The 17,248-nt window shown below is 41.4% G+C and overlaps 1 protein-coding gene across 1 annotated transcript in view; it reads left to right on the top strand.

Annotated features, from left to right (window-relative positions):
• Nucleotides 1-2,604: 2,604 nt before the first annotated feature.
• The window catches only part of LOC118845105 (serine/threonine-protein kinase 10-like), a 68,825-nt gene continuing 54,181 nt past the window's right edge, over nt 2,605-17,248 (top strand). Inside the window, 2 exon segments of the mRNA XM_036753142.1 lie at nt 2,605-2,788; nt 2,791-3,020. Of these exon segments, the coding sequence (XP_036609037.1) occupies nt 2,605-2,788; nt 2,791-3,020 (414 nt within the window).

Below are 17,248 nucleotides of genomic sequence, written 5' to 3'. Positions count from 1 at the left end.
GTATCTCCAGAGCTTAGCACAGGGCCTGGCACATAACAAGCACTTAACACATCCTTGTCAATTGATCGAGTCCAAGTGACAGTCTTTCGTATGTCTGAAGTCAGTTAGCTCATGTCTCCTCATCCTCCATCTCAGGCTTCTCCCCTACAGGCTAAGCATTCCCAGTTCCTTTAACTGATCTTCATATAGCATAAATCCAAGACTTTTCACCATCTGGGCTGTACCCCCTGGACACTCTCAGCTTATTGTTGGTTTTTTTTTTAGTAGATTAGTTGTAGCCTACTCTTTGTAACCCTGTTTGGGGTTTTCTTGGCAAAGACACTGGAGTGGTGTGCCATTTCCTTCTCCAACTCATTTTATAGATGAGGCCCTAAGGCAAACAGGGTTAAGTGACCTGCCCAGGATCACACAGCTAGTAAGTGTCTGAGGCTGGATTTGAATTCAGGTCCTCCTGACTCCGGGCTGGGACTCTGTCCTCTGCACCACCTAGATGCCCTCCAGCTTATTAATGTCCCTAAAATGTGGTTAAAAACAAAACTGCAGATGTGGTGTAATCAAAACAGAGTACAGGAAATTTATCTTCTCTTTATCCCTGTAAAAAGGTATACAACAAAACTCCTTTCTGGCCTCGACTGGCCATAGACTGCATGTGAAAAATCTAGTAAGGTGGTTAGACCAGAAGAAGACACCTTGCCTTCTCTGTTTAACTTGTCTTTGTGCCTTTTTCCTACTCATTCATCTATGGGGGAGAAAAGACAACAGAGGAGCCTTGAACCCCAGAGCTGTTTGGTAGCTATTAGGTAGATGGCTATTGCCTGGTTTATAGTCTAGATGCTTAGCACAAACTAGGTTCCTGTTGGAAGAATCCAAGTACCTGGACCAGGAAAAGGAGCCCCAAGAAAAGACTAACCCTGAGGCCATTAGGCAGCTGGAGACACTCTTCTTGTTTTGAAGATAGTAATGAAGATGATGGTGATGAATTGGGGCTAGCATTTATACTGTGCCTACCGTGTGCCAGGTGCTAAGTTAAGCGCTTTACAAAAATTATCTCATTTCTATCCTCACAAGAACCCTGGGAAGTGGGTACCATTATTTTCCCCATTTTATAGTTGAGAGGCTAAGTGACTTGCCCAAGGTCATACAGGTAGTGTCTGAGGTCAGATTTTAACTCAGGTCTTCCTGAGAAGACCTTCTTGGAGAGCTTAGAACCTGGGACTGAGAATCTCCAGCTAGGGAGATGAGAGACTCCCAACCAAGAATCTAAAGGGAACAAGAGAAAAGAACCTAAGGGAAGGGTTTGTTTTTGGGTTTTTTGTTTGTTTGTTTTTTGCTAGTCCCAGCCAAGAGTTTGCATCTTTTCTAAAAGAGCAAGAAAAAGTCTATGGTATTTAAGACTATGTGACCATGGACTTTCCTGCTTTCCTCTTGAGGATGAGAAAGCCAAGGATTTCAGCAGAGCCAGAAGCCAGCAGTCATTCAATTAGTCAAAAGCATTTATTAAACACTCACTGTGTACCAGGCACTGTGCTAAGTGATGGGAACAGAAATACAACTAGAAATACAATTACAGGCAGCATTTGGTCATGGCATTCCTCAAAGCATCAAATGAGACTGTTCTCTCTGCCTCAGTTTCCTCATTTGTGGAATAGGGATAATGCCTGCACTATTTCACAGGGTTGTTGGGAGATAAGTGCTTTATAAACGATAAAATGCTATTCAAAACAGACCGATGCAACATTATTATGCCCTTACTATTTGCTATTATTAGGTAAGGGGAACAGTGATTAACGTGTGAATGAAGACGGTTCGTTTGAGGGCCAGTAAGAAGACTGCCTTGCCTAGAGCAGAAACTGGAAGTGAGGAACAGTTAGGTGGTGCAGTGGATAGAGCACAGGAAGACCTGAGTTCAAATCTAGCCTCAAACACTTACTAGCTATGTGACCATGGGCAAGTCACTTAACCCCAACTGCTTCCAAAAAGAAAGTAGATATAAGCATTGAGAAATAAATCCAGAAACATCGAGGATCTTGAACATCAGACTGGAGCATTTAGATTTTACTCTGTAGACAACTAGAAACAGTTAAAGCTTCTCAGAGCCAGGGAAGAGCAGGGACCCCGCCACTGAAACTCTTCTGAGATTAGAAGGGAAGGATTCACCCTGTCAGCCATCTGTGAACACATTTCCCTCTCTCTCTCTCTCTCTCTCTCTCTCTCTCTCTCTCTCTCTCTCTCTCTCTCTCTCTCATACTTACGTGTTCCTTCCGTCTACCCTTTTATCTGCAGTTTATTTCCTGTCTTAACAGACCTCAGAGACCTGCTGGCAGAAGAAACACCAAGTAGTTGGGACCTGCTCCAGAAACCACAACCCTGGCCAACTCTCCTCCTGCCCAGGTGGTATGTATCCTGGGAGTGACAGGCCAGGGAGGAAAGCGTCCGAGTGATGGACAGTGAGGGGCCCAACACTGGTGTGGGAGTGACCTGGAGTCCACAAGTCCAGAATAGGAAAACAGGCTAAATCAACCATGGGACCATCTACTGCTCCACTGAGCCCAGAAATGGGCTAGAACCTGAGGAAAGGGTGGCTCACCTCAGAGCCCTCCTAGGATGTCTATTAGCCTCTTCTCTTCCAGAATCTTCCTGTTCCTGGAGTTTCCCAGGTTGAGATCAGGCCAAGGTGCTGGAGAGCAAGGAGCAGAGTTGGCCTCAGTGACTATCGTTTCTCCTGATGTCTCTAGCAGCACAACCTCTTTGAGGCTAGGGCTCCCTCCTCCCCAACCTCTCTCTTGTACTTTGTGGGGCATCCAGCCATTTTAGGGCCTGCCTAGGAAGAAGACAGCATCCCAGAGTCAGATCCAAGGAACAAGACATCCACCATGGCCTTCCTCCTGAAGCTGCTCAGGTTTGGGACTGAGAAAAAGAAGGCAAAGCATTACGCTAATGTGAAACAAGATGTGAATCCTGAGGATGTGTGGGAACTTGTGGGAGAGCTGGGAGATGGAGCCTTTGGGAAAGTATTTAAGGTAAGCATGCTATGGCTAGGACTGATTCTTGGGAAGGAGGCTAAAGGTGTTTGCTTACCAACTTGGCCCAACTGGAGACATACCTGTGGGCTATTAGCTTCTCTGAGATGAGGTTTTGATGACCTTGGTCCTCTTGGGATGGACCATAATGGAACAGGAGAGCAGGGCCCTAGGTCTTCTCCCACCAGAGAGGGGTAGGCAGGAGAAACGCTGGGGTATCTGATTTTTTCTAGCCCCATCTGCCCTTGGCCACCTACCCTAAAGAGCTGGCATTAGGAACATAGCTTTAGAGATGGAACACCCTTACTTTACAAAAATTGATAATGAGGCTCAAAGAGGATAATGACTTGTCCTGGGCCGCCCAGCTAGTAGGCATCAGGGGTGGAATTTGAGCCTAGGTCTTCCTGGCTCTAAGTCCAATACTCTATTCACTATGTCCTACATGCTGTGCTGCATGAAGGCATAGACATTCAAAATAAAACTAGAAATTCCATGGCCCCCATTCTGTTATCTGTACATCTGTATGTTTTCCCTCTTTTTCACAGACCCTTCTCCCTGACTTTCTCCTGTTTTTAGTGTTCCCATATTTTTTCCTCTTCATTCTTTCTGCTCTCTCCCTTGTTGATCTCATCCATATCTAACCCTTCAATTATTACCTCTCTGCAGACTACTCCCTACTTTTTATTTCAAGCCCTGACCTCTCTTCTCACTTCCAGTCCCACATTTCAAACTGCCAACTGGACATTGCTACTTGGATGACCCACTGACCCTTCAAACATCACCAACAAAGCTCACCATTTTCCACCCCAAACTACTCTCTCCTGACTTGGCCATCTCTGTAGCAGGCACCACTAACTTGTTAGGTACCGATGGTAGAAATAGGATAATCTATCAGATACAATCTGTCCTCAAGTCTTATTGATGATTGAATCTTTCTTTCTGATGTCTCTTGAAAGTGTCTCCTCCTTTCCATTCTCACCACCTGAACTTAAGTCTTCATTACTTCTCACCAGGACTACTTCAGTGTCCTCCTTATGGGCCTCTCTGCCTCCATTTTCTTCCCTTCTAAGCCATGCTATATGCTATCACTCTTTTAATTTTAAAGAAGTATCTCTCTCTCCTTGCACAATAATGGTCACTATCTCCCTATTGCTTACAGAATAAAGTACAAACTCTCTAATCTGGCATTTCAGGTCTTCCACTATCTAGCTCCAATTCATTTTTATGTCCATCTTCCATCCCTCCCTCACACATACCACATGCTCCTGCCAAATTGGACTAACTTGCTATGCTCCCAACACATCTGGGCCTTTACCCCTATACTTTGTCCATGGCAATCCCTCTGCCTAGAGTGAGCTAATCAATTCCCCATCCCCATCTCTTGGCCATCTTTCAAGGCTCGGATCAACTGCCACATCTTCCAGGAAGCCTTCTTTGGTCACCCCAATCAGAAATGATTTCTCTTTGCCCTGAAATCATATTGTACATATTGTCCCATGACAGAACATATGGATACTTGCATTGTAATTATTTGTGTCCTGGTCCTCTCATCTCCCCTTGAGGGGCAGGGACTGTACATGACATACTATGACATACATAGCAGACACTCAATAGGTTGGTGTTTGTTTGCTTTTTAATAGATGGTGAATTAATGGATGAATGAACACTGCCTAAGTATCTTCTGCAGTAATAATAACTGACATTTATAGATTGCTTTAAAGTTTGCAAAGTGCCTTACTGAGAGGCACCATGGTCTTGTAAATGGAGAGCTGACCTCAGGCAGGAAAGCCTAGATTCAAGTCTGGCTTCCCACACCTACTGGCTGTGTGACCCCAAAAAGGCCTCTTACTTCTCAGTATCTCCAGGCAATTCTAAGATTGTAATTTGCCCAAAGACCACAATAGAGGAAGTTCCTCACCCAGGCCTTCTCACTCTGATGAAATTTCAGATAGGACTTTTTTTTCAAATCACTTTGCCTAGATTATCTCATTTGAAACTCAGAGCCATCCTGTGAGGTCAATTTTACCTATGGGCATGATTAACTTCATTTTACACCTATGGAAACTGAGGCTCAGAGAGTTTAAGTCTCTTGCCTAGAGTCACACAGCTGTCAGAAGTCTTCCTGCCTTCAGGCTCAGCCTTCTGTCCACTGAAGAACCATGCTGGACTGAGATGCTCTCAAAACAGGAGGGTGATCTGTTCTAATTCTGCTATTAGTGGGCTTGTGTGACCTTAGACACACATTTCCTTTCTACATCTCAATTTCCTTATCTGAAAATGAGTGGGTTGGATTAGCTGACCCATAAGGCCCCTTCAAGCTGTAACAGTTGATGAGTTTGTGAGGGGCCCGAGTCCCTTTTCTTAGGGCCCTGTTTTCTGCGGCCAAGAACAATGACACACCAGCATTAGGTTTCCTGTTTACGGCTCTTATTATTATCAAGTGTGGTTTCAACAAGAAAAAAAGTCATACAAAAGCAAAGCTTGTGGAGAAGGGCTTATGTATTGCCCCTTGTGCATTTACAGGCTTTTCTTCTGGACACCCACTTAGGTGCAATGCTTGTCTCTGATTGCCCAAAGAGTAATGGTGGGGAAGGGGAAGGTTATCAGGTGGGGTGGACCAAGGCCTAGACCACCAAGTTGGTACCTGAGCACAGCTCATGTTGCTGGCCTTAACCAGAGGTGACAAAGCTGGCTGCTCATATGGACTTTCCACCTCTTGCCGTTTCTGTACACTTTTACAGCAATAGCCTGGTTCTTGCTGATGAGGCCATTGACCAGATGGAGAAAACACCCCAGGGGAATTCAGTATGCAACTGCCTCTATTTATCCTGTATCCCTACAGTAGACTGTGAGGTCCTTGAGAGCAGGGAATGTTCTTGGCCTTTCTTTGTATTCCCAGCACTTAGCACAGTGCCTGGCACATACTAAATGTCAGTGCTTATTGTTGACTTCTCTTGACTAGTGGCTACAGATTCATCTCTGTTTTTTGAAAAGGTACACAACAAGCCCATTTCAGCAAGAACTGTAGTATTTATTCAACAAACTTGAATATGATATAGTGGACCAAGTACTAGAGAAGGGAGATATAAATGGTTAACATAATTCCTACCCTCAAGAAGCTTATAGTCTAGTAAAGATGATAAATATGTACACCTACAGATTATGGTAGGTAAAAAGAAGTGCATAAAGTGAAGTGAAATCAGATGAAGTAAGAGATCAATTCCATCTGGGAGGATCAGGGAAGGTTTCATAGAGGAGTTGCCATTCAAACTGAGACTTGAAATTTTGGCTCAAATGTCATAGACAGAAATGGGGTATAATGGCGGACATTGTAGACAAAGGGATGTGTGTGAGCAAAGGAATAGAGGAGGTAAAATTCAGGAAATGTTTGGGGGGATTGGGGGTAGTCATGGGCTCATACAATCACATATTTAGAAATGATCAGGGCTTGGACATCATTTAGGCCAACCCCTATATTTTATAAATAAAGAAGGCAAGCATCGGAGAGGTGAGTGGCCTGCCCAAGGACAGCTTGACAGGAACATATAGAGGGAGTAGCAACAAAAAGGTTGGAAAAATAGATTGGAGTCTAATTGTGAAGGCCCTTGAATGCCAGCCAAAGTATAGACTTTATTTGATATAACTGGAACAAAGTTTGGTTGAGACTATGAACTTCAGTCTAATTAGTGATATGAAATCAAGTCTTAGTTGAGTCCTCAGGTTTTATAGACCATTAGGGACATGCTACCAGTTTTATTGCAATCTTCTGTAGGAATAAAGGGCTTATTGGCAATAAATTAAGCACCAACCCAACCTGCAGATCCAATTCCCTTTCTCAAACCACTTCCATCACATTCCGCTCCTTCCACAACATCCCTGCTGCCATCCCTGGGTTGAGTGGCAGATCAAGAGATGTTCTTTGATATAATTGAAATATGTTAGATTTCCTTTGGTAGAGACTGTCAGAAACTCTACAGGACAAATGTGAGATATTGGGGACAAAGAGTGACTGATTGGGCTTAATGTGTTAACCAACCCAATGATATTTGCATTTTAAACACAATGATGGCTTAAATTGATGTGGGCCTTGGGGTTAAAGGGAACTTTCCACTACATGAGCTCATTTGCACCTCACAATTGCTCTGAGGGTGGTGAGGAGGAAATACTCTAGGTATTGCTTACACCTCTTTCAGACGGGAGAGGCTGACGCTGAGAAAGCTTGAGTTACTCCCCTAGAGCTAAGTCAACAAATTAGTCAACTAGCATTTTTAAGCACCTCCTATGTGCCAGGCACTGTGCTAAGTGGTGGGGATACAAAGAAAAGCAAAAAAGAACAGCAGTCCTTGCTCTGAAGGAGCTCACAGTATAATGGAGGAGAGGATGTGCAAAGTCACACATGAACAAGATATAGACGGGATTAAATGAATAAACCCTCAGAGGGAGGACACTAAGATTAAAGAGGACCAGAAAGGGCTTCTTGCAGAAGGTGGGACTTTAGTTGAGATTTGAGGGAAGCAGGGAAACCAGGAGGGGGCGATGAGGAGAGAGGGAGTCCTGGGCATGGAAACAGCCAGAGATAATGCCCAGGGTCAGATGGTGGAATGTCTTGTGTGAGGAACAGTAAGGCCACTGTCACCGGACTGCGGAGTGTGTACAGGGGAATAAGGTATAAGTAGACAGGAAAGTTAAGAAGGGGTGAGGTTATAAAGTCCTTTAATAGCCAAACAAGGGATTTTTATTTGATCCTAGAGGTGATAGGGAGCCATTGGAGTTTATTGAATAAGGGAGACCTGGTGATTGTAGGTTAAATAATAACAGCTGAGTTCAGGTCCTTATCACCTATCACCTAGACTGTAGCAATGATATCCTACTTGGTCTCCTTGCCTCTGACTATGTCCTAATGTAACATGACAGGTAGGTGAGGCCTTCTACTGGGTTGGGATCTTGAAATCACCCCTTGTTCCTCAGAGCAATCTAGTCTGAACCCCTTATGGATGGCTTTCTCATAGTGAGAGATTCCACTCTCTGTACTTAGAACAGAAGCAAAAAGACCTAGGCCCATTTCTCTGGGTTAGATGAGAAGAAGGCCTCATAGCTCTTTCCCTTACAGAGATTCCTAAAGACAACTATACCACACTCTGGGGGGCACTCGAGTGCAATTGGGTAGGGGGCGCTGAATAAAAATAAGGGGGCAGTAGAAGCATAAGGAAAGAAGAAAATTTTGAAAAAACCATTCTTACATGTTTCATCTGTTGTGTAACAGAGTTAAAGTTGTAGTGATTACATTATTTTCCAAATAAACACACAAAATGCAAGTTATAACCAATCAGCTGTCAAGTCTGCCAACAGGTCTTATCAAGCAAGTGTTGGCAGGCAAGTGTGTTGTGCATTGTTGGGAAGTGCAGCATGCATCGGCAGGAATATGAGCATGTAATGACTTGTTTACAATATGATACTATATGGTTACATGATGCAATATTGTATCATCAAAATTTCAGTGCAGGAAAAAATAATACGATTTTACAATAAATTATTAAATTTAAAATGTGTCATTTTTAAAAAATTTATATTTTTTGAAATGATGCAAACTTAAAAAAAATTAAAAGGTTAAAGAAAGTATATTTCCAGAGGGGCAATGAGTAATTTTTTTAAAGGGGGCAGTAGGCCTTCATGCTACCAGAGTCAGGCTGAAGACAGTGAGATGAAGGGATGGCCAAAGCTGACTCAGGCCTTTTTGAAGATGTCTAATACACCTGCTAATCAAAAAAGGCTCTTCCCAATCACATGACTTGCCAAGTGACTTGCCCAGGGTCACACAGCTAGTAAGTGTCTGAGGTTAGATTTGAACTCAGAAAGAAGAGCCTTCCTAATTCCAGGCCCAGCACTCTATCCATTATACTACCTAGCTGCCCAATTATATAGTTATAGATATAGATGTAGGTATAGATGCACATATAGATGTACATATGCACATACGTGTGTATATATTTGTTGTTCATTCATTCTATCATGTCTAACTCTTCATGACTATAGCACATCAGATCCTTCTATCCTCCATCATCTCCCAAAGTCTGTCCAGGCTCATGTTTGTTGCTTCCATGACACTGTCTATTCATCTAACCCTCTACTTTCTCCTTTCACCTTCAATGTTTCCTAGTATCGGGGTTTTTTCTAATGAGTCCTATCTTCTCATTATGTGGCCAAAGTATTCAAGCTTCAGCTTCAGTATTTGTCCTTCCAATGAGTAGCCTGAATTAATTTCTTTAAGTATTGACTGATTTGACCTCCAAGGGAGTCTCGAAAGTCTTCTCCAGCATCACAATCCAAAAGCACCAATTCCACAGTGCTCAGCTTTCCTGATGGTCCAATTCTCACAGCCATACGTTATTACTGCAAAATACTCTAACTTTGACTATACGAACCTTTATTGCCAAGGTGATAGCTCTGCTTTTTAGTATACTATCCAGATATACCATAGCTTTCCTTCAAGCAGCATGTTTTAGTTTCATAACTTCAGTTGCCATCTGCAGTGATCTTTAAGCCCAAGAATATAAAATCTGACACTGCCTCTATTTTTTCTCCCTTTATTTTCCAGAAGGTGATGAGACCAGTTGCCAAGATATTAGTTTCTTTTTAATCTGCATCCAGACTCCATTTCACGCTCTTCTAGAAGATGTTGTAGGTCTTTGTAGAACTGAGCAACTTTGGTCTCTTTGATACCAGTGGTTGGAGCATAGACTTGTATTACTGTGAATGGTTTGCCTTGAATTCAAACAGATGTCATTTGCCATTTTTGAGATTATACCCAGCACTGCTTCTTCACCCTTTTATTGATTACAGGGGCTACTCTATTTCTCCTAAGTGATTCTTGCCCACAGTAGTGTATGTAGTGATCACCTGAATTAAATTCAATCATTCCCATCCATTTAAGTTCACTGCACCCAAGATGTCAATGTTTAATCTTTCCATCTCATATTTGACCACATCCAGCTTACCTTGGCTCATAGATCCTACATTCCAGATTCCTATGCAATATTGATCTTTACAGCATCAACCTTTCCTTTTGTCACCACATATACCCACAACTGAGCTTCCATTCTGCTTTGGCCCAGCCACTTCATTATTTCTGGAACTACTTGTAGTTGTCCTGTGCCCTTTCCCAGTAGCACATTGGATACCTTCCAACCTGAGAGGCCCATCTTCTGTCATCTCTTTTATCGTTTTAATACTGTCCGTGGGGTTTTCTTGGCAAAGATACTGGAGTAGTTTGCCATTTCCTTCTCTAATGAATCATCCTTTGTCAGAACTCTCCACTATGACCTGCCTATCTTGGTTAACACTGCACAGCATAGCTCATAGTTTCATTAAGCTATGCAAGCTCCTCTGCCATGACAAAGAAAAGGCAGTGATCCAGGAGGGGATATGTACATACATATATACATATGCATATGCATATTTAATATTAAATAGATTTTCACATTACCTAACTCATATTAGCCTATGTGCTAAGAATTAAGGATTGAAAAAGGTGCTGACTTGGTATGGGAAGAAATTCAGAAAGAAGGCTGTCACTGGTATTAAATTTATTTAATCAGGTTAAAGTTCTAACACAAAAGAAAGCTAATAATTTCTTTTAAAATAAGAAAAAACACTAATTTTATATTAGAGCAGCCATTTGTGTGATTTTACAAGGCACAAAATTAAGAAATCAAAAAAATACAAAGATATCCTGGAAGTTACTCAGAAGCCCCAAGCTTTTATATCATGAATACTTTCTTCAAGAAGAGAGTTGGAAGTCATAGGACATCACTAGCACCAAACTGCATAAAAAAAATTAAATTGACTCCATGTTAACTAACAGGAAATGACTAATGACTAATGTGTGAGACATCTCAGAAGCAGCTGCTTCTGTGTCATCAAATCATTGCCTGGTTAGAGGTAAGATCAAAATTAAAGCCAAATTAAAGGAATTAATAAATATGAGAAGACACAGTAGGCAATTACAACAGCTCCATCCCAACCTCTTTAAACAGGCTGTTGACTGAAAAAAAATTGGGAAATGCAAGTAAAGACATTGATAAAGATAAGTTTAATCAAGGAGGTCAGAGAGCCAAGAAACTACTTTAGCTAACAAACATCTGCTCTCTTTGCCAAGTTAAGAGTTTTGGCAACCAAGGATAAAGCTAATTTATAATATAAATTCATTTGCAAAACATTACAGAGGACTATGGCAAAAACTTACAAGCAATATAACTTCACAAAGTAGCAAAGGTAGTGGAGGAGAAAACGAGTTGGGAAAAGATTAACATGAGATCCAATTAAATTAGAATTTGCCAACGTTTGTAGGTAAAACTGGAAGGAAAACAAAGATGTGAACTGGACTAGTTTGCTGAGGTTTCTATATTGTTTTATTCTCATTAGTGACAGTGAAACCAAGACCTTTGTATCCTAATACACTGTACCTCAGTATTCAGGGTTGTATAGCCTGATCTTCCACTTCAGTCATGGCACCCCTGAAAGCTAGCCCCAGGATCAAGTCATGCTTTGAATCAGCATCATTCAAAAACACAGTTTTCAAGCCTTCACTGGTGTTTCTTTTACTAGACCAACCAAAAGACACATTCGTTCAAAGCAAAATGCCTTTAATTAAATAACACAGTGAAATATATGACAAGGAAATTTTCCTCTATACATACATGCTCCCACAAATTCCTTCAACAAAGATATTTCTCTCTTTCAAGTTCAGGCCCTATGCCTTCTTGCTTCTTTGTATCAGGAGAGAGGGACCCAGATGCCTTATAGGCAGTTGCATTAATTCTCAAATAGCTCTCTTACATTCCTGAAATAGGGAGGCACAAATAGAAGGTGGCTTCCTTTTATCCAGACAGTGAAGTTCTCCAAGTATTCCTGTTTTCAGATGACATGGTGCTGATTGCACTGAGCCTCAAAATGCTAAAAGACTTCTTCAAGGCTATTCATAGCCACTCACAAGAGACTGGCCTAGAAAGCCCCCCCTCGCTGCCCCCACACACAAAAAACGCCAAATGAATGAAAAATCTTAGCATATGCAGTTGGATGAGCAGTCCATTGAGTTAGTTCATTAGAACATATATTTTTAAAAGATACAGTAGATGATCAATGATCTGGGCTCAGACCTGAATAGGAGGAAAGTCAACTATATATTTGGGGAAATGGGCAGTTCTTTCAATAACACCAGTCTGCTCCCTGCCACCAAAGCCCATAGGTGTTATATGACTATGAATCGTACCACACCACCATCTCAGAAGAATCAACACTATAGGTGACCCAAAGGGCATAAGTAGGCTACTGTATATTACCAACAAGGATGTATATGCAAGAAAAGTCATAGAAGAAATATGTATGGTCATGCATTACTAGAAAAGAAGTGAGGCTGTCACATAGGGAAAATGAGCAATGGAAGGTGGGCAACTTGAGTGTTGAATTGGTTCTCACAAAATACAGTACACAAAGCTGCCAGTGTGACCACCCTAAAGTACAAATCTAACCATATCATTTTCCACCCCACCTCAACTCAATAACCTTCAGGGGCTCCCTATTACCTCCACAATCAAATATAAAATTCTCTATTTGGTATCTAAAGCCCTTCACAACCTGGCCTCTTCCCACCTTTCTAGACTAAGGCAAACAGGGGTAAGTGACTTGCCCAGGTCACACAGCTAGTGTCTGAGGCCGGATTTAAACTCAGGGCTTCCTGACTTCAGGCTCAGCACTCTATCCACTGCACCAGCAAGCTGTCCCTAGATTCCCTAGCTTTCTTCAAGACTCAGCTCAAATCTAACCTTTTACAGGAAGCTTTTCCCAGATTCACTCCTCTTTATTCCCCTCCCAATGCCAGTGACTTCCCTCTGAGATAATCTTCCATTTATAACATATCGTCTTATCTGTCCAGTTATTTGCATGTTGTCTCCCCCATTAGAATGGGAAATCCTTGAGGGTAGTATTTTTGCTTTTCTTTGTATACCCAGCCCTTAGCATAGGCCCTGTACATAGTAGAAGCTTATTAAGTGCTTGTTTATTGACTGACTGACAAAAATATCCAAGGGCCTAGACTAGAGGAAGACTTCCAGTGGGTTGGGTAAGTCTTCCACAAAGGATTTGAAGGAGAACATGGACAAGACCCACACAGGCTGAGAAGGCACAGAGGGCCTATGGCCTAAGAACAGTGATGAGATTATGGATAGCTCAACTATGCATGTTGGGAAGGCTGATGGTTTGGTTTGGGTTTAGCCTTTCTTGTGGCAGTCTGCCTGTGCTTTATGCCCCACCTTTCCACTTCTAGCATTGCCCCAGTGGTTGAGCTGCTCTACTACACTAATGTATGGACAGCCCAGCCTGTTAAGGGTGTGGTGTCAACCGACTGCCCTAGTTTAGGAGGTGTGGGCTCCAGGCCCTAAGGTGGGATATTGGCAAGCCACCTTGGTGGAAGAGATAACACCACAGTCATCTCCTACAATGATTAGGAGCAGTGACCAAATAGCTAAAGCTGGGAGGGCCAAGGCTAAAGAAGAACTTCTCCAACTATCTGTTGACACCTGTTCCTCCATCCTTCATTGGTCCTAAAGCCATCATGCCCGAGGTCCAACGACCAATGGAGTAGTGTCTTTCCCTCGTTACCCATGCCCTATACTCTCTACTGTCCACCCTCCCTGCTTAGGTCTCTAGTCTTCCTTTGAATGAATAAAATTAATTTCTTGCTTATTCTACCTTAATGTTAATGCCTTCTCTGAGATTACCTTTCATCTACTATATATGATATATTATAATTATATTGATAATACAACTATAATATATAATAATTATATACAATATAATTATAATATATCATAATATATATCTTGTATGTACATAGTTTTTGCATGTTCTCGTTAGAATACAGGCTCTTCAAGGGCAGGGACTATGTTTTTGCCTTTCTTTGTACCTCGCACTTTACACAGTGCCTGGCACACAAAGTGCCTGGTGCATAGTAGGCACTTAATAAATGCTTATCGATTGATTGATAGTAGGTGTTGTTGACTGACTGACTAGTTTGACTCTTGGGAAAGCCTCTAAGTCCCAAAACTATTACAACTGACTGGGACAGTTAGGTATTTATTAACTCGTAAGTAGTTATCACTGCCTTTTGGTGAGTTTGGAAATGTCAGCAGCAGCAGTAGCCTTGATCTCTGGATTGCTGAGGACTTTGTCCAAAAGGCACACCAGCCAGTCTACTGCGGACTTTTTTTGTCAATTCCCATCTTCTGAAATACATCTGCAATTGCTCCTGTGTGTGACAATACTGTCTGTAAGAACATAGGTTTAGAGCGTTTAAAAGCCACCAAGTTCAGCCCCTTCTTTTTGCAGTTGAAAAAACGGAGGAACAGAGAGGGCAAACAACTTGCCCAGGGTCGCACAGTCAGCCTCTAAGGTAGGAGTCGAACCCAGTGCCTCCCGACTCTAAGTCGGTACCACATCCACAACACTGGGTCTTCTTGATGCCAGTCTCAGCTATTTGACTCCCTGCCCTCACCCCCGCACACACTTTCCGGATTCTTTATAACATTTATAATTTGCATCATCAGGAGTGACTTTTCTACCTGTGGTTCTCACCTACCCTTTTGATCTTTTTTTTGTTTTGTTTTGTTTTGCTTTTTTTTGCGCGAGGCAATCAGGATTAAGTGATTTGCGCAGGGTCATACAACTAAAATGTGGCAAGTGTCTGAGGCCAGATTTGAACCCAGGGTCTCCCTGACTCCAGGGCCAGTGCTCTATCCACTGCACCACCTCGCTGCCCCTCACATACCCTTTTATAGATCTTTTGCACTCCTATAATATTCTATTCTGCAAAATGATGATGATGTCTCACAGTTATCCAGTTCAATGTGAGAAGTATTTACAAGCATCACTATGTTCTGGGCACCATGCTGTATGCTGAGGAACCAAGGACAAAAACTTAACAGTCTTTGTTCTCAAAGAGTACTCATTCTGCTAGGGGGGAAGGGAATGTACAACATGTATGCTGATAAACACAAAGCATATTCAGCCTAATAACTGTAACTGTAACATATTGATATATTAATAGTAATAGCTAACATTTATATAGTGCTTTAAGTTTTACAAAGTTCTTTATATAGGGTGTCCAAAAAATCTAGGACATTTTTAAGCTTTAATGGTTTTTAAATAAGCTTTAAAAAAAAAAAGCTTTTAGTAGCTACACAATAGCTATTAAAAGCTTTAAAATATCCTAAGACTTTTGAAGCACAATATGCTATTAAAACTTTAAACTACATTAAGACTTTCGGGACACACCATATATATGCCCTCATTTGCATATTATAATAAATTATCTTCTACATAGCAGAGTATTGCCTGCTTGCGTATGTGTTATAATTCATCCTTCTAAATTGTAAGCTCATTAAAGACAAGGATCGTATCTTAATTATCTTTGTATCCTATAAGGCCCAACATTGTGTTTTAAGCAGAATAATTAATTAGAATAAAATTAACAGAATAATGAATTAATAGAATAGTACATAGAGAATACATAGAATAGAATAATAGAATAATTAATTAATAGAATAATTATTTCATAAAGGATTATTGAGCAAATATTTCTGTCTCTGCCTCTTTTAGAGGTAGCTGGTAGTGCAGTAGAGAAAGCTCTAGGCCTGGAGTCAAGAAGACTTGAATTCAAAGCTGGCCTCAGATACTTACTAGTTGTGTTACTCTGGGCAATTCACTTAGCCTTTGCCTCAGTTTCCTCAGTTGTAAAATAAGGATAATGATAGCACCTGCCCCATAGAGTTGTTGTGAGGATCAAATGAGGTAATTTTTTTTAAAAAAAAAAGCACTTAGCATAGCATCTGGCCTATAGTAAGTACTAGATAAATACTTATTCCCTTTGTTGAGCATCACTGTTATTATTATCTTTTTTTCCTCTACCTTGGCCTGTCTATTGGCTTTGGTCATCACTGTCTCCATCTCTGTCTGGTTTTTTCTTGCTAACCCCCTTTCTCTTTCCCTTTTCCTCTAAGCTTTGAGTCCTAGAATAGGAGTCTTCCTTCTTGCATGATTTTTCCCCTTTGATTGAGAAAAAGACCACCTAGTACCTTGGAAAATGGACTAGGACAATATTAGAAGCCATTCCAATTTGATGGAGTTTATGCTTTGCTAGCAGAGGCTTCATGCTAACATGGCAGAACTTGATGGAGTTTATGCTTGGCTAGCATGGCTGATATAGAAACTTCCTCTAATGGAGATTCCAGGGAAGAGCTCACTAATTGGAGAAGGAAGTCATGTGAGGTAGATATATTGCCAGCTAGAGAAGGCCACTGGGGTGGAGATGGAGAAGTAGTCTGAGGAGTCATGAAGTGAGTCTTTGAAGAGCTGGGCCCAGAATAAACAGGAAGAGATAAGTCAGGATCATCTCAAGGAATTTACAAAGAGCCTTAAATGGCCCCAAGATTCTACTGGAAACAAATGCCCATCCATTTAATATCAATATTTTACTGGTATTATTATAAAGCTTCAAGACATGGAGAGCCTCTGAAGAACTGTATATGTATATGAAGAACAGAAAGTGGTGAAGATGGCCATAGCGAGTGTAAGCAGATTGTGACATACAACCAACCTATAAGACACCTCAGAGAAGAACAGGATGTTATCAGGGACATGTATGAGAGAGAAAAAACATGATCTGGTTACATTGCAAGGGTGGAGGAAGACAGGTGGACAATCCAAGTGCCCCCACTGATATCCTTGGGATGTAAAGATAAAGTAAAGAAGGTTTCTGACATGTTGGATAGATGCCCTCTGGTGAACTTAGGAGATGACATGGACAGAAGTCACATGGAATAAACAGGTCTAGTTAGATTGCTACCTGCATCTTTGGAGGGAACATACAAATTGATGAGGTCACAGATTCCAAGTATTTGGGTGAGGTGGCCTAACGTTGGGGGAGGGAATGTTGAACCTAAAAGTCAACAAGAGCCGGACGTGAATTCCACCTTAAACTTGTCCTTGCTATGTGACTTTAGGCAAATCATTTAACCTCTCTCAGCCTTGGTTTCCTCAACTGTAAAATGGAACTAACAATACCTATAAGTGCTTACTTTAAAGAATTTTGAAGAACAAATAAAATAATTTATGTAAATTAATTTGCAAACCCTAAAAAGCTATATAAATGGCAGCTATTTTTTTTATCATTATGG

The sequence above is a fragment of the Trichosurus vulpecula genome, chromosome 3 (assembly GCF_011100635.1).
Source record: "Trichosurus vulpecula isolate mTriVul1 chromosome 3, mTriVul1.pri, whole genome shotgun sequence".
Lineage (NCBI taxonomy): Eukaryota > Metazoa > Chordata > Mammalia > Diprotodontia > Phalangeridae > Trichosurus > Trichosurus vulpecula.
The sequence above is the reverse complement of the archived record's forward strand: the minus strand, read 5'-3'. Positions and strand labels throughout refer to the sequence as shown.